The sequence below is a fragment of the Drosophila sechellia genome, chromosome 3L, assembly GCF_004382195.2.
Source record: "Drosophila sechellia strain sech25 chromosome 3L, ASM438219v1, whole genome shotgun sequence".
In the NCBI taxonomy this organism is placed as follows: Eukaryota; Metazoa; Arthropoda; class Insecta; order Diptera; family Drosophilidae; genus Drosophila; species Drosophila sechellia.
The window spans coordinates 4,241,611-4,263,507 of record NC_045951.1 but is presented as its reverse complement, the minus strand read 5'-3'; the positions used below and the strand labels follow the sequence as shown (position 1 = coordinate 4,263,507).

The window sequence follows — 21,897 nt, the reverse complement described above, 5'->3', positions numbered from 1 at the left end:
TAGCTTGTAATAAATTATTCACATTTATTTAAAGATCGTGCTTAGTCAATACATTACATCCGTAGCTAACATTAACATAAGAATCGCAATGAACTGAAAAAAATAATATTCGAATGTCGTTGGATCGTATACTAGAGATTCGATGCTTATACAATGAATGTGATGTGTGATTTGTCTTAAATACTGAGGACTGGCAGTCGCAGTTTCCGCCAATATAATCAAAAGTGTCATTCCAAAATTGTTCCCATTCGCGTAACAATTTTCGAACAAGATTTCGTCATATGCACGATCGACCTAACTAAAGTTATATTCCCTACTTATAACTAACATATAGAGTGGTTTAAGCTACATCCTTGTGTTCTGTGGTAGAACTCCTTTCTCCTCTAATCTCATGATGAGGCTATTTGGCCGGCTCTGTGATCACTTCTTAACCGTCACCTGAATGCCGCCCTTGACCACCGCCTCTGCAGGAGGTTGTCCGAATCTCCGGCTCTGGTGGAGGTTGCTCTTGCGCCGTATGCTAATCTTTCCGGGCGAAGGAGCAGGTGCAGGTGCAGCCAAGGGGGCCGGAGCACTGGCACTCCTCTGCGTCTCCTCATCCGCGGCTGGTGGTCTGTAGGTTCGGATTCCGGAGTTGGATCTCACAGGAAGAAGTGTCACCAGCTTATGGACACTCGGTTCCGTACTGCTGGCAGCGAACTGTGAGATCTTGAGCATCTCCTCGTAGTTTAGTGGATCGACTACCTCCACTTCAGCCTCGCCAATCACGGGAATAGCCGCTCCCAGGACTTCCGAGGAGCCATCATCTATAAAACTAGACATGGGCTTAATAAACGGCTCCCTTTCGACAGGCAGAAGAGATTCCGGAATCAGTAATGGTATTTCCATGGTGGTGGAGCTGGGTATTGGTCTCCTTGTGACATCTTCCTTCGGAGCTTGCTTCAGTTTGTTTTGCGAAAACGGAGGAAACTTATTGGGAACACTGGGAGTAATGCCCAGCTTGGAGGCCAACGTATCAAAGATCAGGGAGATGTCCTGAATGTTACTGGCGTTGTTGATCCTTGTCTTGATATCGTTTAAAGTCAAGTTCTCCGACTTGTCAATGTCCTCCGATACCCAAGCCTGCAGGGTCTGATTGAATACCTTCCTCATATTAGAGTTATGTCCAAATCCTTGAGCCGATGAACTATTGACAAACTCCCATTTGGAGTGGGAAGGAAATAGGTTTGAGTCGTCCATCATTGTGGGCCGTTCACTGGTGGTTCGAATGCGATTCCTTTTCGTGGTTCTGGGCTCCTCCGTTGTGGTGCTTGTTGTTGTCGTCGGCATCGTCGTGGTTGTGGATTCCTCCAAAGTTTCGTTGGAGAGAATCGATGAGGGTGTATTCCTCTGCAGAATGATCTCCTTGAGGTTCATGAAGTTCGGCTTGGAGTGGCTTACACTGGGGGTCTTCAGAGTATCCAGGGATTCCTCTTCCTCAGGCTCTATCCGGGATTCTATTGCATCCTCTGTTGGTTTTTTAGTCGCAGTCGCATTTTCCTCTTTGGGCAGATTAAGCAGCTCCATGAAGAATTCTCCAATGGTGTCGGCCAACACAGAGTTATCCGTAGGTTTCAGCGAGGGCAGAGATGGAGACTTCGTTGGCTTGGGTGAGCTTTTAACTGGTACGTTTGTAGGTATGGTGGTGACCTCCACTTTCTCTTGTTTCTTTTCCACTTTAGTGGTTATCTCTGGTTGATCTGGCTTCTGATCCCTATTCGCCTGAATTTTCTTCTTTTCCGGAGCCGTCTGATTCGCTTCCTTGACGTGTGGTTCCAATTGCTCTTTCTTTGATGGTTGCTCCTTCTTCTCCAGCTTCTCCTGGGGCTTCTTTGCAATAACTCCTCCACCCAAATGCTCGAATCTTTCGTTGCTGGCGTCCAGATTGAAGGGTATCTTATCACCCGTTCCCATGGTAGCATCGATGGGCTTGAATGGCGGTATAATAACATCATCTATAAGAGGAACAGGCAAAGGATGTGGTTCCACCAGCGCTCCTCCCAAGCGTTCTATATTCTCGGTGCCCGGCATAAAGATCGGACTGCCGAAATTATGATAAAACAGCATGTCCTGATCCTGTGGCTGTGGTCCTAGATTGGGTTTTGGCTCTTGTACTCGCAATCCCGGATTAAGGAATCCCAAACTATAGGGATCCACTGTCACTGGAGCCACAGCAGCTGTTGGAGGCGTGGGATTGTCTGCAATGAAGGGCAGTTCAAATTCGTCGATTCTCCTCTGCGGTATGTGGTTCACTGTGGGAGTGGTTCCACCGGGTAGAGTTTTTGTCGGAAAAGCGGGCGGTGGTCCGGGTAGCAGCTCAGGAACCTCTCGGTGCATGGGTCTCCACGGTTGAGTGTCCAAAATGGGGAACGTGGTAAACAAATTGGCATCCAATTTGGGCAGAGATCCCCCTTGATTCGGATGAGGTGTGCTCACGGAGGGATAGGTAAAAGTGGTGGTGCTTGTGGTGGTTGCTCTAGTGGTGCTTGGAGGTGGTGGGGGTGTTGTTGTAGTCGTTGAGGTAGTGGTAGTTGTAGTGGCCTCCGTGGTAGTAGTAGTAGTTGTAGGCTTCGGAGTAGTCGTTGTTGTAGTTTTCCTCGTAGTGGAAGTTGTGGTCCTCTTCGTGGTAGTTGTTGCCTTGGTGGCCTTGGTGGTTGCCCTGGTGGAGCTATTGGGACCTCCAGTGGGCACTTGTTGCGGTAGCACCGTTGTTAGCTTCTCGATGCTCGGCTTCTTGGGCTTCACCCTCAAGGAAAAGGGCGTAACCGCAATGGCCTTGGGTGGCAAGGTGCTACTAGCGGCCTGGTAGGCGCGAGTGGGCGGAGTCTTCTTCCGGGCTATGTCCGCGTCCGTCTTGGTGATCTCGAAGGAACCCTCGAAAGATCCTTGAATAACTGGTGCATTCTCCACATCGATATCGGGCTCTTCGTCGGCGGAGTGATTGCGCAGCAGAGGATTCTTCGGTTTGGGCGTGGTATTCGGATTCGGTTTGGGATGAACTGGAGGAGTTGCCGGTGTGCTGCCCTTTTTCATGAGACGCTTTTCCAGTTGTGTTTGACTAGTGGGCACCGTTTGCTGTGGGATAGAGAATGGTTTTACAATGATAACAACTTTGAGAGGACTCTTGTCTTACGGCTTCTTTTAATATCGCTGCAGATCGCACCACCTGCTCATCCATTATGCGCTTGATCTCCACCGACTCCGTGTCCAAACGCAGTGAGCGATATAAGGATTTTGCAGCCGAAGTTTCCAGGAACAGAGACTCCTTGATGTACTCCTCGACACTCAGGATGTTTCTGACAAAGAGGACGAACATGAAATCGGTGGAAATAATTTGGAAATAATGTTTTCTTACTGCGGCAGTTTACGGACATCGAGGAATACGCGGAATGAGACCTTTATCAGTGGACCGTCACCAAAGCCCCAGACATCGGTGCGCAGTGGCTGCAGTCCATTGTCCATCATGGAACGCTCCACGAATCTCTTATAGAAATCGATCTTCTGTTTGTAGGTGGTGGTGTGGTTGTACTTCAAACCAGTGGAGAAGAGATCCCCTTTGGCGATGCGGAAGGAACCCTCAAAGCCCATGACAGCTGTTTAAAGTTACCGAGTATTAAGTATTTACCAACTATTATATCTTTCAAATACTTACGATCCTCGAGATTGGTTTTTATAGAGCTGAAGTAAAATGCCAATCCTGCTATTGAGATGACGGCCAGCAGGACGATGAATGCAGCCGTTGTAAGGATAATGCTGAATGATCGATTCTTGGGGTACTGCGTGTGCGTCTTTGCCGAGAAGGTGGATGGCGCTATGTTCCTGCCATCCCGCCAGATGCCCCACGTATTGTAACCATACTGACTGTTCAGACTGTGCTCATTGGTGTACGAGGGCTGCTTGTTCATGTGGTAGTATGCCCCCAGCTGAGACCTCCGGCCAACTGTGTTCTGGTATGTATAGTCCGCGCTCTGCGAAAGAAGATGTCAGTTGTTCTTAACCAGGTTGCCAAAGTATGCCAGCCCAGAATCGATCCCGATGGCCACTAATTCCATAATTAGCCGCCAGAAGTCGCACAACTTTCTCGTCGACGACCCTTCTTCGGCCACTTTCTATCGTGACTCCCAATCTAGATGACGGAAGTTGGTCTCTAACGGCCCCCTCTTGGACTCAATTGCTGGTATCTCCAAGAACCGCAAAAACCAAACTTCCCCTCAAGCTTTCCCAGCGTTATGTCAGAATCGCTATCGCCGGCGAGCACTTGTCATGATTTGTTAATGCATCTCATTAACACGGCTGGGAAAACGCATTTAATTAGCCTGGGTTGGTACAAAGTCATTGCACTTGGTCAGATTCTCAGAATCTGGCTAACTTCCGTGTGTTTCTAGGCACAATTACAATCATATAACTAGCTGTTTTAGGCCTAAAAGTTTAATATTACTATGTTAATCTTTAAAAATGCGTATTCTCTTTGCAATTGACTTTATTTATCCATTCAATAAGCTCGTTCGATTTTTTCAAGTGATATTATTAGCAGCGTCATAAACAAGTTTTTTGCTTAAGTCTTTTGATTTGGCATTGACATTGATACTGAAAAGACTGACTGGCATGGCATTGATATAGACTTAAACTGTTAACTGCAGATAATATGAATCGCATTAAGCTAACTGTAAATACATTTTTACATTTAAATTTGTATTATTCATTTTATTTTTAAATTTAAATTATTTTAAATTTGGGATTTACATCTTGTTTGTTTATAAATTGAGTTTTTAAAAGTCCCATATTCCGCTTCACATATATAATCTACCAAAAAGAACAGTTTATTATTTTTCCAGCATTCCTAACCAAATCCAAATCCTCTTAATTACAAATAATCAATGACTTATGTTCAGAACCCCATGGGCCATTATCTCGACCTCGGCTGTAGGTGCATTTGCTCGGGGAGTTACATCCCCGAGGGGCCTGTGGGAAAGTTTGATTGTTTCTTGATTACCATTTAACATTCGTTAGCTGCAGGGCATTTCCCTTAGTTCCTCTCTTTCGGCCGGGAAGCAGCTCCCTTGCCTTCCGTTCGGCCCCCTGCTAAACTAAACTGAGTTGGCCAAATTCCCGTCTCCTCGGCTCTTTTCTTCTGCGTTCTCTTCTGCGGCTCTTGGCTGCCTCTTATTTCTTTCTTCGCTGCCAGAGAAAGTCATTCACCTTTTAGAACGTTCTGCTGTCGAGTTTGGCTCGCTAGTTACTCGTACCTATGTATCTTTTTTTTAGACTCTCGAGTTTGCTGGTGAATGAGGAATGCAAACAGCTCGATTCCGAGACCCAGGTCCCAAATAAACAGGCAAATGGATAAATAAATATGCAAGCTGCGTTCTGTATGAGAAACACAAAAAAAGATACGGCCGACGCGAGTTGATGTAACAACTCTATTGACAAAGGGATTTGTGGCCCCGATTCTATTCTTGGACCTACTGAATGCTAATCAACTTGATACCGTTAAGCCTTTTGTGCCCCGCAAGTGATAAACGATTGGGGATTACTCACCATTTGCCGACATGTCTGCGCCCTGTATATATCACTCACGCCGGATAAACTCTGGAAGTACTTCTTTGTCCCATAGACGGTGTCCATTTTTCCACCGTTACAATTCCAGTCGCAGGTTCTGAAAAAGATAGAAAATTTGGGGAAACCATTGTTAGCCGTTTTCTTCACTTTCGTTCTTCGGTCTTTGCTTTCTTTCGGGTCCACTTGGTGTGGGCCTGAGTGATCCGTGCTCGGGATCAGGCTGTGAAAAAGAGTCACTAATGGGCCAGCATGCCGGAGAACCGGCTAATCCTGTTTCCCAGTCCATTAGCCAAGCGAAAATTCTCACTTTTCGCCAGGGAAAAGAGGAAAAGAACAGCGCACAATGGCAATGAGATATGCATGCCGTTAACCGGTTTGATTTGCATTTGCATTTTCCAAACTACTCAAAAGTATTCAAAGGAGTAGTTCTACACAAGGAAAAATGGTTGCAGTCTCATAGGAATTCCTAGAAAATTATTTTTTCAAATCAGATGAAATTTATTAGACAACAAATTATGAGACACTCCCAATAATAAAACATTTCCCAGAACAAAGAAAGCTGGTTCAGAAATACAGCGGTCCTTAAGAACGTCTTGCTTTTCCTAACAAATGAAGACATTTCTCATGCTAATAAAAATTCCAGCCAAGTTCCACCTTCTCAATGAATGAAGGTATCAGATAAGTTTCATAATTAATTGAACCGAACGCCGGACCAAAGTGAAGAGCTCTCCAGTGACCAGTCGTAAAAAGCGAAAGCTATCCGTGGCATAAACAAAAAAATTTAATTAGAGAACTCCCCGACACTCCGATACGCTCAATGGCTGAGCCCTACAAATTTGGAATTTTCACTTCATGGGAAGCCCGGCTCCAGCATAAAGAACCCACTCCGAACGGCTTAAGTACACAGCAGATGGGCTGGCGTTGGAGTGGGATGGAAACCAGTTCTCCACATCCAAGATGGGATGCGATGGGGCCGGCCCGGGTTATGGCTTGTTCCGCCGTCATATACACATGTAAGATCTCGGTAGTTATGAAGCCACAATGTATGGTTTAGTTGTACATGTGCAATCAAAAGCAAAGTTCAGCCGCGGTGAAACGTGTGTAAAAATAGTCTTTTCGGTGCGGCAAAGCCGCGGGCCACAGATGGTCTCTTCTGTGGATGGATGATCGTGGCCCGAGCTGAGCTTTTCGAGCTGGCAAAAGTAAAAGTTCTGTTATATTTTCGGAATGCCTTGATGATGGGCTCTGGCCAACGAGGAGAAACTAATTCGATACTTTGAATGGTAATCAGGCCGGCAGAAGCCCCTTTGTTGGATAATCAGAAATCGAAGACAAACCTAATGGGGGATTATGCAAAATGGCATAGTAATGGGTCTAAAAGGGTCTGGGAAAGCCGCAGATTTATTCGGTATTCTTATGAGCCATGTTTATCTTACTTGAAACAGATTACTCCCATTGAACCATTGGTTTTATGGCCCGCGTGAGTGGTTCTAAAAGACCATAAATCTTCCGGTTTATTCCTTTCCTGGTAACCCCCATTAACTGTAAAAGATGGCCCGGAATCTCACTGTCATCGCCGCCACTTCCCATTGAAATGGAACGGAAACCCATTTGCCTAATAAAATGAGCGCCAAAAACGCGCTCAAGCTGGCAGAAAATGAGGCAAATTGAAGAACCACTGCAATTAGAGTGGAGGTACACATGTTCCAATGTGTCTATATGGCTGGGCTCCAGGGGGAATCCAGTCACCCTCCACCCGAAACAGTTAGAACGCTTGGGGAGCCATCGCCATAGCCGTCGTCATCCTCATCGCCGTGGCCAAAGCCATAGCCACCAGCTTTTGACCCAGATGCGCATGCGCGGAGCCACGGGGAATAGAAGGTGCGGGGAGGCGTGGTGAAGTGGTGAGGTGAAGCCCGGCGATGGCCCAAACCAAAACTGGTAACTTGTGCTCGTCTCCCAGTACGTACTCACAATGGCGGGCAAAGCAATAGGCGTATGTTGAAAATATTTAACAAGTTAACTTTTGTTTTAATCCGCTGTTAAACTAAAACAACCTCAAATTATCTAAGCCACATTTTTATGAATGCAATATTTTTGATAAGCAAGCATCTAGCCATTGTTTTAAAAATCGAATCTAATATTTCTTATATTGATGTATATATTTGTGTTTACACTATCTTGACCGCAGCTGTAGTCACGTTGCTGTGCTTTGGAGAAAGAAAGAATAAATTGGCTTGCGTCTGAGCGGCGTAAAAATGTTAACGAAAATACAGAAATAAAACAAAAATATTGCTAGCACACACACTCACTTGACTGTTTTTTTTCTTTTTTTTGGTTTTTTATTTCGATTTAGGCATTAAGTATTAAGACGTCGCCGGCCACGCATAAGTTGATTAAATTTCTCGCATTAGCCGATTTTCACTGCCGGAGAAATTGCTGGACGAAAAAGCGTCAAAGAATGATTGATGAGAATTTGATCTGAAAAATCAGGCAGTTGTCGGTTTGCAGGTAGATATATATATATTTATATATGTACATAGCTGCAAAATGTCTAACGGAAGTCGGCCATTAACCCGTTGGCACGTTTAACCCATTGCGGCCGATATCTAGGCAAATGCGACGCGATTTTCGGCCAGATTAAGATTCCCAGCCACTTTCAATCATAAAAGTCTCTTGCCGACAAAGTGTCGAAGAAAGTGAAATGTGACAGGTGCTCCATGGAAGAAGGGGGGTGGCGGTGTTATTTTATTTATTTTTTCACAGGTGAGGCATCGATGTCAATGGATGCTTATCGGAAAACGACGGTGAAATGGAAAGTCCATTTCGAGCGCATCGAAAACTAGAGGAGCTGCTCATTGAATCATCCGAACAATGCAGTCGTTTTGATTATTTATCAAACCAGCGACTTTTGTTCGACTTTGGAAAGTGATTGCCAATTTGGCAGCATCATTATGGCGGTTCGAAAACCGCTAGCCATATGTCATAATTGATGGCTCAATTTCAGCTGGGCAGTGTGCAAATTTATGCAATCTTCTGTGGCGCTTTCCTTTCCCAAGCAAAAATAGTCTAATTTAAACAGAATGGAAGATACAGTAGAAATTCGCTAAAAATAACAAAGAAGATGTAGGAAAGAGATTGGTAATAGGTAAAAAAACTAAAACAAACACAAACTGAAAATGAAAATATTTTAAAATAATATCTTTAAGATATATATAAACCAAAGCTGAGTTTAACTATTTGGATTATGGCTTCTTTTTCTTGGCAAGAACTTCGTCTAATACCAAATGTTTCTTGGTGAACACACTGCAGTTCCGAACAAAGTAACGTTGCCGCTAATTGTACGATTAATTAATTAAAATGTTTATGGCCATTAAGGAATGAATATGTACGAGTATGCGTTGAAAGCAATCCGTGCAGCGTTTGCAGTTTCGTAATCGCTCTAACGGCGCCAACTACCAGGCTCTTACTGGAGCATGACCACTTCATAGAGATGGGGCTAGAAAACACCACATACATATGTATGTATCTATGGGATGGAGTGGGTACTCTTTGGGTGCTCAGAACCACGCGGCTTGGATACAAAGTATGGCACTCAGTGCCCAAGCATTGCGGAACTAAGAGTGCACTTCATTTCTGCGACAAACGGAGGGGAAAAGTTGACAAGAACGAAAAGAACACAAATATATTATAACATGAAAAGAGCGGAGTTGTGAAGAGTGTTGGGAATAGTCATTAAAAGCATGCACCGCTACGGTGTAACCGCCGACCAAACTAATTAAAAACCAACAAATCCGCCAGGTTTTACTTATTCTCACATGTCAGCGAGAATTATTCGGAAACTTGATTACTCACTAAATGCAGAACTTTGCTCACTCGAGGGCCGACTGTACAGGGCGGCCCATCGAAGGTGAAAAGTGTCAAGTCAGGTGGCCAGCACCGTTAGGCTGAGGTAACAGTATTAACAACAGTGCTAAATGCCGGATGTGTGACTTGTTGGTCAAGATGGGAACTCTGGCAACAATGTAGCGGGTGAATTCGTTCCATATTACTTAGCGAACTTCAATCGAAATCATTTCATTTCCGATCCCAATTAGCAGGAAGTGATTCTAGCATGAATCCAAAATAGGAACTTCTTCTGGATACGGATTTTTACCAATGAATAATAAATTAGTATCGTTGAAATATAAGTTTAGTTGTGCTGACTATCAATAGTCAATATGTTGAAGCATAATTTAGGTAATTTATAAACAATTTGATGGACTGTATATTTATCGATAAGACCAAATTGATTTTGAATAGTGTTCTTTTCTAATTGATGAATGTTGGCTAGCTAATTTGGAACGCTTTTAATGGATACAGCCAAAAATTAATCACTAACAAGCTCTATTTTCACGCTGTCATAATGCCGATGTGGTCGTGGATGTAACAATTTAAACAGTTTATCAAAGAATAACTGCATTATTCCAGTCGTAATTGCATTATTTGTATAAAGATAAAGTGTAGTTCAAGTTTATTAGCCAGTTTAATATATATACCAAAAGGATATAATGGCAATCAAGCTGAATTTCTTCGTCGCCTCTCTGATTTTGCTTACAAATTATTTCACAGAGGTTTGTTTTACTGTTTTACTGAAAAACCATAATAAAAAAGGTACTTTTAGGTTTATTCTGTAGTGGAATTTACAAACATACAGTGCGAATCTCTGGATAAGGACTTCGCCTTATTTGAATATTGTTTCCTGAAATCTGAAAACCGAACATACAAATACGTTTCCGTAAAAGTTAAACTCCTAAAGATACCCGTGAGCAAAGTAAAGGTATAATTAACATATATCTAATTATATTTTAAGCCAAATTAATAAGTTTATATTATTTAATTCAGGTGCGTTTAGGTCTCTATAAACGTTTGAATGGCTATAAGCCCTTTCTCTACAATTTGAGTTTCGACGCGTGCAGATTCCTAAACTCGCCGAATCCCAATCCGGTTGCTCTTTACTTTTACAGTTGGTTCAAGGACTATTCTAACACAAACCACTCTTGTCCATATGACGTAAGTATACCTTGAAATTCATTAAGTAAATATTCATATTATATTTATTTCAGCATGATATTGTGCTAGATAAGATGCCGTATGATAATATAAACAATAAGATTACCAAAATACTGCCCTTTCCGGAGGGAAAATATATGATTGAAATGCACTGGATAGCCTACGACATTGATCGAGCTATAACTAAGTTCTTTTGGACACTTACTTGATTTAAAAAGCAATACTAATTCAATGGCAACATATAATAAAAATGCAATTGTAATGCAAAAATGTATTTTAATTTAAAAGACGAGCTTAATGACGAACATATTCAAATAACTACATGGCTTAGTGGTGAGAGATATGTAAAAAAATTATGTTTTATATAGCCTTCTAAAGCATTTTTTCATGTTCTTAAAATTCGTTTAAAGCCCAAACCACCATATTTTCGCTACATAATTAAAACATAGTCAATTTTAATGACAGTATTTAACCCGATGAAACCATACCGATTTGGAATAGTATTTACTCTTTTAATTGAGCTAATTAAAATCGTTTTTAATGGATACATCAATATTTTAACCACCAGCGAGCTCTGTTTTTCCTCTGTCACTTTGCTGCTTAATGCCGATTTGATCGTACATTTAAAGTAAGAAAATATTCCGGTATAAAATGTATACGAGTAGCTTGATAATGTAAAGGATACATTCAGTGCTAAGCTATTACTAAAAATTTACATATTTACAAAAGTGCGGAACAAAAAGGGATTTAGAAAAAGAAAACACCGACAAACCAATGTGAATAGTTTAGTTCAATGATTATCATGTTTTACTTTAAAGCAAAACAATAAATTATTATAATTTAGAAACGAATAGAAGTCTTTTCTACTGTGTAAGAGTGCACAAAAAAATTACAAATTTTGTCGGTTAAATACATACACTAAGAGGATATAATGGCAATTAAGCTGAATTTCTATGTCGCCTTTATGTTTTTGTTTACATATTATTTTAGAGAGGTAAGACAAGGTTTTAACTGAAAAACCATATGTAAAAATCTACTTTCAGGTCGATTCCCTAGTGGAATTTACAAACGTACAGTGCGAATCTCTGGATAAGGACTTCGCCTTATTTGAATATTGTTTCCTGAAATCTGTTAACCGAACATACAAATATGTATCCATTAAAGTTAACCTCCTAAAAACGCCCATAACCAAAATTAAGGTATGATGAATTAAATATATTTATGCTTTATATTAAGTTACTTTTCTTTAATTCAGATACGATTTGGTCTATATAAACGTTTGAATGGCTACAAGCCTTTTCTCTACAATATGACTTTTGACGCGTGCAGATTCCTAAACTCGCCGAATCCCAATCCGGTTGCCTCTTACTTTTACAGTTGGTTCAAGGACTATTCTAACACAAACCACTCTTGTCCCTTTGACGTATGTATACCTTAAAATTCAGTAGGTAAATATTTATATTATATTTATTTCAGCATGATATTGTGCTGGATAAGATGCCATATCATAGTGTAAATAATATGCTCACCAAAATACTTCCCTTTCCGGAGGGAAAATATATGATTGAAGGTCACTGGATAGCCTACGACATTGATCGAGCTATAACTAAGTTCTATTGGACACTTACTTAATAATATAAGCAATCAACATTTATAACATTATAATTGGAATGCAAGTAATTAATCATAAACTTAATGAACAGTTTAATTAAGAATTTATTTATATTTTGTGTATTGGTGGTCTGTGTTACATATCACTATCTTTTTTAAACTGTTACATGGATAACAAACACAACACACAAATAAAGAGCACTGTAATCGATTACTCGACTATCAGATACTCGTTACTCAGCTAGTGGGAGTGCAAACGAGGAATTAAAGATTGGTTTAGCATATCGATTGAAATTTCCACACAAGCTGTTAAAATTAAATGGAAAAAATGGAAAAAAATCTCAACCATCAAGCATTTATAGGCCTGAGATCACAACGTTCATACGGACGGATAGGCGGACATTCAGACGGTCATGGCCAGACCGACTCGGCTAGCGATCCAAATCGAGAATATATATATATAGGAAATCGTATTATGGTAGCTTTATAACAACAAATACATTACAATACAAAGCATTGCCCACCGATGATGGTCAACCAATGTATTGGATTTTGTTCCTATTCATTCATGTGTAAAAATTGTACTGAATAACTCCATTTGGCTAGTGGCCGAGAGCCCGTGTCTAAACGCAAATGTCAACAATTGATGTATGCAAGACGCACTGTGTGGATAAAAACCCCAAACAGCAATTAGTGCCACGATTAGCTTGCGAGGCACGCACATCCAGTGGGGAACCACTCCTGCTCCTCCTCGCCAGAGCAACCCATGCCCGTACTCAATCTATCCGATCCGTACCCACTAGAACTTGCAGCGGACTCATGTTTTTCATTCCACTTTTAATTCGTCTGCGTGGAGAGACCTTCTATCAATCCCAAACACGTAGAAAAATAAATTAGTGGTGTTAGACTTGTTAACTTTGTATTTTAGTTTTTGTGCTGATTTTTAAATTTATTTATCTGTTTATTAGGCTCATCCAATTCAATCGGAGCTTTTGACATGAGTCTTTTTAAATTTTCTTAAAATATGTTAACAGGCCCACAATATTTTCACTACATAATTAAAACATAGTCAAGTTTAATGACCGTAATTTTCTCGATAAAGCCATACCGATTTTGAATAGTACTGACGCTTTTAATTGAGCTAATTTGAATCGTTTTTAATGGATACATCAATATTTTAACCACCAGCAAGCTCTGTTTTTCCTCTGTCACTTTGCTGCTTTATGCCGATTTGATCGTACATTTAAAGTAAAAAACTATTTCGGTATAAAATGTATACGAGTAGTTTGATAATGTAAAGGATACATTTTACTACTGAAAATTTACATATTTACAAAAGTGCGGAACAAAAAGGGATTTAGAAAAAGAAAACACCGACAAACCAATGTGAATAGTTTAATTCAATGATTATCATGTTTTACTTTAAAGCAAAACAATAAATTATTATAATTTAGAAACGAATAGAAGTCTTTTCTACTGTGTAAGAGTGCACAAAAAAATTACAAATTTTGTCGGTTAAATACATACACCAAGAGGATATAATGGCAATCAAGCTGAATTTCTATGTCGCCTTTATGTTTTTGTTTACATATTATTTTAAAGAGGTAAGACAAGGTTTTAACTGAAAAACCATATGTAAAAATCTACTTTCAGGTCGATTCCCTAGTGGAATTTACAAACGTACAGTGCGAATCTCTGGATAAGGACTTCGCCTTATTTGAATATTGTATCCTGAAATCTGTTAACCGAACATACAAATATGTATCCGGTAAAGTTAAACTACTAAAAACGCCCATAACCAAAATTAAGGTATGATGATTTAAATATATTTAAGCTATTATATTAAGTTACTTTTCTTTAATTCAGATACGATTTGGTCTCTATAAACGTTTGAATGGCTACAAGCCTTTTCTCTACAATATGACTTTAGACGTGTGCAGATTCCTAAACTCGTCGAATCGCAATCCGGTTGCCTCTTACTTTTACAGTTGGTTCAAGGACTATTCTAATATAAACCACTCTTGTCCATATGACGTAAGTATACCTTAAAATTCATTAAGTAAATATTCATAATATGTTTATTTCAGCATGATATTGTGCTGGATAAGATGCCATATCATAGTGTAAATAATAAGCTCACAAAAATACTTCCCTTTCCGGAGGGAAAATATATGATTGAATGTCACTGGATAGCCTACGACATTAATCGAGCTATAACTAAGTTCTATTGGACACTTACTTGATAATATAAGCAATCAAAATTTATAACAATATAATTGGAATGCAAGTAATGAATCATAAACTTAAAGACGAGCTTAATTAAGAATGTATTTAGATATATTTGTGTATTGGTGGTGGATGATGTAACTATCAGATACCCATTACGCCGCTAGTGGGATTGCGATGTAGTATTAAAATGCTCAAATAAAATGTAACTTTCGTTATTTCAGTTACAGTAAATGAATATGTTTTTCTTACAGTGCAGCGGAGTGCTCTGTTCGCTTCACCGCAACGAACTCTTGCATTTGAGGTCGCTTTCCTCTTGGCAGGCGAAACAAAAGATCGTCCCATTAGAGGCGATTTTACATCATTTGAATGCAATTTAGCCGCAGCTTAGCTTAGCGTTATGTTCTATTTCTATTCCGGCCCGGCACGAACTGCTGGCCAGGCCAAGTCAGTTGGAGAGCCAGACGGAGATCAATCTGATGGCCAGTCTTCGGATTCTTCTGTCATTTGGCATTTGGCGTCGCGCAGAAGAATCGTGCGGCACGGATGATCAGTCGTCGGTACTGCCAATTTGGGCCAGTCGCGATATATCTTCATGATGAGCCCCCCGTTTCTTGACCAATTTGTGATTCTCCACGCAGAATCATTCGCTGCCGCAGAAGAGCGGAGAATCGGAGACAAGACAAAAAGTCTTTTTTTTTTTGTGGAGGCGGGGAATTAACCTGAGATCTTAAGAGCACAGATCTCAGATCTCCGAGATTCGGCCTCTGACTTGACCGGCTCTTAACGAGCGAAAGTGTTTCATTAACTCGTAAATGAATAATTTGAGTGTCGAGACAACGAAAACGAAATCAAAATAAACCGAAACCAGCACTCACACCCGAGAAATGCTCGTAAAAATGTACATAATTTTTCAATCTCAATCTGGTTTTGCGCATTTCTATTTCGTCTGTCGTTTGATCCACTTCCGACTGACGAAAAAACATGAAAATTTTCATTGCCTCAGTGAAACTAATATGAGGTGAAAATTGTCAAAATAGAAAAAGAAGCACGAAAATGTGGTTAAAATAATGGGAGAAACACTGCAAATGCCTCGCTGACAGTTGGACAGAGAAAATAAAACGAAAGAGCGAAAGATATGGGTGTGTTTATGCGTCTAGGATGAGGTCTTGGATTCGGATTCGTCTGCTGGCTGGGATTTGGAAGTGGATTTGGCAACCAGTCGAGACAGCCTTGTCCCAGTCCGCATCCCCATCCGAGTGTCTCGTGCTGAGTCAGTGGCTCTGCTCACTTGGCACTTTCTCCGGCTGCACTTATCAATGAGTCAGTTTGGATCGTTGGGGCATTTGCGTCAGTGGTCGGCTATTACTGGGTGCCCCGCCCCGAATTGGGTCAAACAAAAAAAGCGGAGAAGAAGAGAGCCACAGCCTCTTCCTGTCTTTTTGCCGCTTTATTTTTTAAACGGCTGAGATCTTAACTGCGACTAAAAATCAATTTCCGCAACGACGTACATAGATAGGCGCATGCAAAACGCTCATATCTCTAATGGGCACAGCTGCGGTCAGGATAATAGCACCCGGGGCTAGGCTCATAAAAACTTAATTGTTTAGAAATATTTAAATGCAGTTGTAAAATAGAAAAGGGGGCGAACTAAACAAGTAGATCAGTCACGAACATTCCTTCTATGCTATCAAAAAAAATATATACATGAATATAAAAATGGCAGTATATATGTTTTCTTGTTTACATGTTTTATAATAGGCACATGTTTCTTCTTCTAGGATCAACTGATCCTATGATGATATGTCATTTCTCTTCCATATTAGAATTATTTTTCAAGATTTATGATGCTGAGGTAGTTACAACCATTGGTAATGTATGTAATTCTTTTCAGTAAAGTATGAATTTTTTGCATTAATTTGGATAGCTATGGATAGCTACCTATTCTTTTGACCAAGTTCTTAGTTATAGCTTGTTTAAGCCCCCAAAGATGCCCCGTAATTCCGATATACTATGTTCCTATCGATGCAACCGCTTCTATCCGATCTCCCATAACAATCCGCCGACATAATGGGCGACCCACTCATCTTATAGCGGTTAGTGGGATCGGATGATAATGGAGTTTCCTCCAGCGGTGCGCCATCTCCGATGTCGTGGCTCCCAAGCGGAGTGCAACGGGTCCGGCTCCGGAATGGCCGGGGGGAAAATGGGAGATGGCCAAGAGCGAAGTGAACCGAGCACGGTGAACAGTGAGCGGTGAACTGTCGATTGGCCCAGTTCATGAACGTGGTAATTGCGCGGTTAGCGACATATAAAGCGACACCAAGAAGAATCGCGTCGCGAGGAGGCAACAAAGCGATCTCTGGGCCTTTTGTTTTTTTCGAGCTCTTTGGACGATCACCTGTCCACCTTTTTAAGACATTCTCAACGCTTTTATTGGTGCCAGTGCCAGTTGGTTTCGGAATGGCTGCCTTGGAAGAATGCTCTTTGCTTCGTGCCGCCCTTTTTTTCGGGTGGCTGGCGGCGTCTTAATTTCTAATTTCTTTTATTACAGACTGGTTCTTTTTTTATTGCTATTTTTTTCGTTTTAACATCCATAATTTTCCTGCTTTGCCAGCTCGTTTGTGCGCGATTATTGTGCTCGGCCAGGCTTTTTAGACATCTTACGCTGTTGGTAATGTAACCAGTTTCGGACCTTCTGCACACCCGGTGCTTTATGGCATGCCTAACTAGTTTATGGCCCAAGTCGCGGCTTAGGGAGAGTCCGAAGATTCCGGAATGCTCCTGCACCTTTCTTGCAAATTAAGTTGTAAACTCCTAACTAGCTCACCTGCCAGGTTTTGCTTCACTCAATTATCGTCCACCGTTGCAGAAGGCGGTTTCCATTTGAGAATTAAGAATCACTCCCTGCGATCGATTTGCACTTGAATTCAATCACAAATGCTGCACAGTTTGGATTATTTTGCATGCGACTAATTCCTATTGATTCGGAAATTCACGGTATTTTCCTCCATGGACACTGCAAAACCACACGAATCGGAAAAGCCAACTGATCGCGCCCGTGACTGAAGGTAAACTGAAGACGGTGGTCACAAATCTCGGTGGTGTTGGCCCCCAGAAGACAAGAGAAGAAAAGAGAAAAGAAGATGGGCTCTCTCTCTCCACTCTTTCTCTTCGCTCTCCGCTTATCAGCAAAAGTATCGTTATTCTTCTGTTATTCAAATTGACAGGGAAGGCATTTCTATTGTGGACCAGCTACTGCAGTAGTTATAAAGAAAATTAAAATATAAATATGTGCAAACAGAAAGGAAAAGTTGGCTGTCTTTTGGTTCGGAATGTCAAAATACTTTCTTGTTTTTGAAATTTATTCAGCATAACTGTTTAAATTATTCAATTTATTAGACCTTTTCAAATTCTCATTTTTACAATTTATTTTGGTAGAAAGAATATTTGGTTTGAAACAATAATTATTTTCTGCAGATGTACTAGTTGATGTACAACGCAATCTAAACAGTGAATATATTATTGGATACCTGATATTTTAACAGAACACATTATTATGATATTTTCACTTCTTATTTACAACGTAATACAAACAGCTAAATTGGAGATTATTGCGGAATAATTTAGTTAGCAGTCATTCTATTTTCCTAACCAGCCACAATTGGGTTGTTCCAGGACCTTCCAATCATGGCCACCACATCGCGCTTCAGTTTGGGCCCGATCAAGGGATTCATTTGGGCCATGTAGCAACATAGCCAAAAGAGCCAGCAGCACGCGGCGGTTAGCATCAGGATGCATCGGATGAGATTCTGGTGAGGTCCTTTGGGTGTCATTATGGGCATGGCGATGCCCACACCGCCCCACAAGGCGGTGAAAAACAGCACGGGAAAGAAAGCGGCACCCATTTTTCGGCTTTGAATCTTTAAAATACAATAATTTCCCAGATTTTACGGTATTTATTGCAAACCCACCGTTTTTCCTAACTGCTGTATACGAAAAATCAATAGTTATCGCACATCGATATCTTCATCTTCATAACCTGTGGTTATCGTCGAAATCTAAAATTAGTTACTTTTTTTGTGTATACAGATTCCGAAATAAGCTTTAATTTAAACAATAAATATAATTTTTTTTAATTAAAAATTAACAACTGTTATATTTTTACATCTGCCTTCTGGATCTATCGATAACATTTAAAAAAAAAATATCAGGTTGTCATCCCCGACCAAAATCTCAGCTCGGACGCAAACCGCCGCATCGCTAACAAAAATATTTACAAATTTTCATTGCCTTACTTTTACCCAATAGATTGTAGAGCAATTGCCATCCCAGCGCCACCATGACGATGCGACCTGATGACCACCGAAGGAAATGGGACAAGAACGAGTACGAGAAGCTGGCGGCGGAGCGGCTGCTCAACCAGGTGGCACCCAAGGAAGAAGGTCAGTGGATAAATTCACTGGAAGGCACTCATAATACAAGGCTTTTCGTTTTTCACCAGAACCCGTACAGCGGGAGAACCTCAAGCGACGCGACTACAAGGTGGACCTGGACAGCAAGCTGGGCAAGAGCGTTGTCATCAACAAGAACACACCCACCTCGCAATCCGGTGGCTATTACTGCAACGTTTGCGACTGCGTGGTCAAGGACTCCATCAACTTCCTGGACCACATCAATGGCAAGAAGCACCAGCGCAATCTGGGCATGTCCATGAAGGTGGAGCGGAGCACCGTCGACCAGGTGAAGGAGCGCTTCCAGCAGAACAAGAAGAAGATGGAGGAGAAGCAGAAGGACTACGAGCTCGAGCGCCGCCTGCGGGAGGCCAAGGAGGAGGAGGATCGCTACAAGGAACACCGCAAGGAGAAGCGAAAAGAGCGGAAGCGCAAGGCCGAGGACACGGACTTCGAGTCCGGCGGCATGCCCGACGACATGGCCGCCATCATGGGCTTCTCCGGCTTCGGTGGATCAAAGAAGAACTCGTAGGAACTAAGTGCTGAACTGCCCCTCCCCTCCAATTTTAGCTGTACCGTCAAATAGAAACTAACCAAAAGCGTCGTCTAGTTTAGCTTGTGACATTTATTTTGTATATAATTTCACACCAGTTCAGACACCAGCTACCCGGCTGTTCCCAGTTAGAATAATTTAATAAGCAGTCAGAAGGCAAAAATTACTAAAAACCATTTCACTAAATCTAAGCATACGGCCGTGGGTCACCTGCGGAATGAGCTTAGGTGAACACAAATCCCTGCTCAGTGGGTATATCCCACGGCATGGTAAAGAACTCCCCGGGCAGCTGGGTGCAGTGCGTCGAGTTGTAGTCACGTAAATGCTTGCGCAGCTGAAAGGTGCACAGTATTAGATATATAGACCATTTAAACTGCCGAATAAACCCACCAAGAACACAGCCATGAGATTGCGCACCTCCTCCGAGTAATCTGCTCCAATGTTCATGGGGAAAGACTTGCCCTCGTCGGAGGCGTAGGTAATCAGGCGCGACATGCACAGCTTCTCGTCGGCGACGGGGATACTGTATGGTTCCAGGGGCTTGGACAGCAGCCCCTTGGCCTTGTTCAATTGGGAAGCCCCAAAAATGTTGGGATACCGGTGCTTGAGCACTGACAAGACCAAGAAATTGCCGCGATTTGTGTCAATGTGGTTGTCCCTAGGGGAAATCAATGGGTTTCGTTTTAAGAAAGACCTCTTCGTAAATGCCAAACTTATCACTCACTCTGCAATGATCTCATCCTCAGTGCGGCGAATGAAGGATATGGGTCCATTGAACTCGTTTGCAAGTTCGGCATTGTTCAAATTACAGTAGTTTCGAATGGCTACCTTGACAATGCCCGCCAGTGCAGCTGGCATGCGAGGAACGGCCAAGTAGAGCACATCGTCGAAGGTGGCGTCTAGCACCACTCCCTTGACTTCCGGATACACAGAGGCAGCGTACAGTGTACTGAAGCCGCCAATGCTCCAGCCATACAAAATGATATCCTCTACGGCGAACCCAAGATTATTGATGGCAAACTGCACCACGGCATCGATGGCGTTCTTGTCCTGGTGCGGATGAGGAGTGCCTGTGCTGCCGGCGAATCCGGGATGATTCCAGCCCAGAACGGAATACTTTAAGGCCACTGGGGTGGCCATGATGCCCACTTCATAGAAGCCGGCATTGCCCTCGGAGCAAATGACTAGAGTCTTGCCATTTCCCACGTTGTTTGGGCGGTTGTCAATGAACAACGTATCGATTTCGTTCGAGTCAATGGTCTTAACCTTGTAGCGGATGCCGTTGTCATCCTCGATGAGCTTGGCGCGTCCGGAGATGAGCATGGGTCCTGCAAAATATTTAGTATCAGTATATACGTATCTGGCTAAGTCATATTAAAGCTACAGACAACACTATCAGCATATAATTAGGAATGATTAAAGTATGACTAATAATTCTGTAGCTTTGTATGAATTGTTGGAGAAATTGCGCACAACTTTGTGCTTAAGCGAATGAGGGTTATCGGATTGCAATTTAACAACATTTCAGACAGCTTCATTTCTTACTCATGAGTTTCTGGAGCAGCTTGACCGAACCCGGATAGATCATGGAGAGTCCAAAGGTGTTTATGGCCAGGTAGGCGATGGCCTCACAGGGCAGTGTCGCCAGCTGGATGGGCTCCCGCCTTTTGGCCGTGGCCACCGGCTTTTTGGTGTCACTGAAAACAAAGATGTTGTTATTCTGGCACACTTCAAAGGCGTAGCCCACTCACCCGGTTAGAGCCTTCACATCAAAGTCCACCGGCCAGGCGTTGAACTCGATGTCGAAGCGACGCAGCTCGCTGTTGGCATCTCCCGGTGCCTTGGCAGACTTTGCCCGGACGAGGGCCTTAATCATGTTGGAGTAGGAGCGTGATTGCTTGCGCCCCAGGCCGCGCATCACCAGCGATAGGATGACGATGATGCCCACGCTGGTGGTGATCTTGGCCAGCGTCGGCATGGAATCGGTTACCAGGTAACCTCGTCGGTAGAGGAATGTGACGAGCAGCGGCGAAGTGTAATAGCCCACGGACCACATAACCGATAGCTGCAACGGAGATTGTCGATTTTCCACATTACCATATGCTCCAGTTTCTTCCCCATGGGATCGCAGGGCACTTACCGTCGATAGAATCTGCTCCCCGAACTTTTCCACGGCACCTGCCTCGTACATCTTGCGCTGCGGCTCCGGCACACCGCGGTACTCCATGTAGAGGTTGGGGCCAAACACGTAATTTAGGAAACTCATCTTGGATCGGATCGTAGTCGGTATGTCTGGATATATTTAATTTTCTCTATTTTATTTTTTTGCAAATGATGTGAAAGCTGTTCCAGGGTGTCGCACTCACAAACAGATGTTTAACATCGATTACCAGGGCTGCCACA

The 21,897-nt window shown here is 42.2% G+C and overlaps 7 protein-coding genes across 9 annotated transcripts; 4 read left to right on the top strand and 3 right to left on the bottom strand.

The window, feature by feature from the left end:
* Positions 1–7: 7 nt before the first annotated feature.
* Positions 8–17,562, bottom strand: LOC6610756 (mucin-2). The gene is made up of 6 exons (XM_002035286.2): positions 17,318–17,562; positions 5,578–5,695; positions 3,692–4,007; positions 3,395–3,632; positions 3,173–3,335; positions 8–3,114 (listed from the first exon to the last, which is right to left on the bottom strand). Exons 2-6 carry the CDS (start codon positions 5,662–5,664, stop codon positions 421–423), a joined length of 3,498 nt encoding a protein of 1,165 aa, XP_002035322.2. The 5' UTR covers positions 5,665–5,695; positions 17,318–17,562; the 3' UTR covers positions 8–420.
* LOC6610755 lies at positions 10,149–10,859 on the top strand. Of its 2 annotated transcripts, none has more exons than XM_032718938.1 (4): positions 10,149–10,211; positions 10,262–10,417; positions 10,483–10,599; positions 10,698–10,859. In XM_032718938.1, exons 1-4 carry the CDS (start codon positions 10,149–10,151, stop codon positions 10,857–10,859), a joined length of 498 nt encoding a protein of 165 aa, XP_032574829.1. The 2 variants fall into 2 exon arrangements, with proteins under 2 accessions (XP_032574829.1, XP_032574828.1); XM_032718937.1 differs by having other exon boundaries at positions 10,483–10,650; positions 10,704–10,859.
* LOC116801138 lies at positions 11,577–12,282 on the top strand. Of its 2 annotated transcripts, none has more exons than XM_032718940.1 (4): positions 11,577–11,644; positions 11,694–11,849; positions 11,906–12,012; positions 12,111–12,282. In XM_032718940.1, exons 1-4 carry the CDS (start codon positions 11,582–11,584, stop codon positions 12,280–12,282), a joined length of 498 nt encoding a protein of 165 aa, XP_032574831.1. In that variant the 5' UTR covers positions 11,577–11,581. The 2 variants fall into 2 exon arrangements, with proteins under 2 accessions (XP_032574831.1, XP_032574830.1); XM_032718939.1 differs by having other exon boundaries at positions 11,906–12,073; positions 12,127–12,282.
* LOC116801137 lies at positions 13,451–14,721 on the top strand. The gene is made up of 4 exons (XM_032718936.1): positions 13,451–13,865; positions 13,915–14,070; positions 14,128–14,295; positions 14,349–14,721. Exons 1-4 carry the CDS (start codon positions 13,803–13,805, stop codon positions 14,502–14,504), a joined length of 543 nt encoding a protein of 180 aa, XP_032574827.1. The 5' UTR covers positions 13,451–13,802; the 3' UTR covers positions 14,505–14,721.
* Positions 17,563–17,867: 305 nt separating the features above from the next.
* LOC6610754 (V-type proton ATPase subunit e 2) lies at positions 17,868–18,541 on the bottom strand. Its single transcript, XM_002035284.2, has 2 exons — positions 18,462–18,541; positions 17,868–18,410 (listed from the first exon to the last, which is right to left on the bottom strand). Exon 2 carries the CDS (start codon positions 18,393–18,395, stop codon positions 18,138–18,140), a length of 258 nt encoding a protein of 85 aa, XP_002035320.1. The 5' UTR covers positions 18,396–18,410; positions 18,462–18,541; the 3' UTR covers positions 17,868–18,137.
* Positions 18,542–18,715: 174 nt separating this feature from the next.
* Positions 18,716–19,550, top strand: LOC6610753 (zinc finger matrin-type protein 2). Its single transcript, XM_002035283.2, has 2 exons — positions 18,716–18,932; positions 18,992–19,550. Exons 1-2 carry the CDS (start codon positions 18,830–18,832, stop codon positions 19,471–19,473), a joined length of 585 nt encoding a protein of 194 aa, XP_002035319.1. The 5' UTR covers positions 18,716–18,829; the 3' UTR covers positions 19,474–19,550.
* LOC6610752 (phosphatidylserine lipase ABHD16A) lies at positions 19,547–21,863 on the bottom strand. Its single transcript, XM_002035282.2, has 6 exons — positions 21,635–21,863; positions 21,246–21,559; positions 21,040–21,191; positions 20,219–20,822; positions 19,885–20,152; positions 19,547–19,828 (listed from the first exon to the last, which is right to left on the bottom strand). The coding sequence occupies exons 1-6, from the start codon at positions 21,758–21,760 to the stop codon at positions 19,718–19,720; spliced, it is 1,575 nt and encodes a 524-aa protein (XP_002035318.1). The 5' UTR covers positions 21,761–21,863; the 3' UTR covers positions 19,547–19,717.
* Between the last annotated feature and the right edge of the window lie 34 nt (positions 21,864–21,897).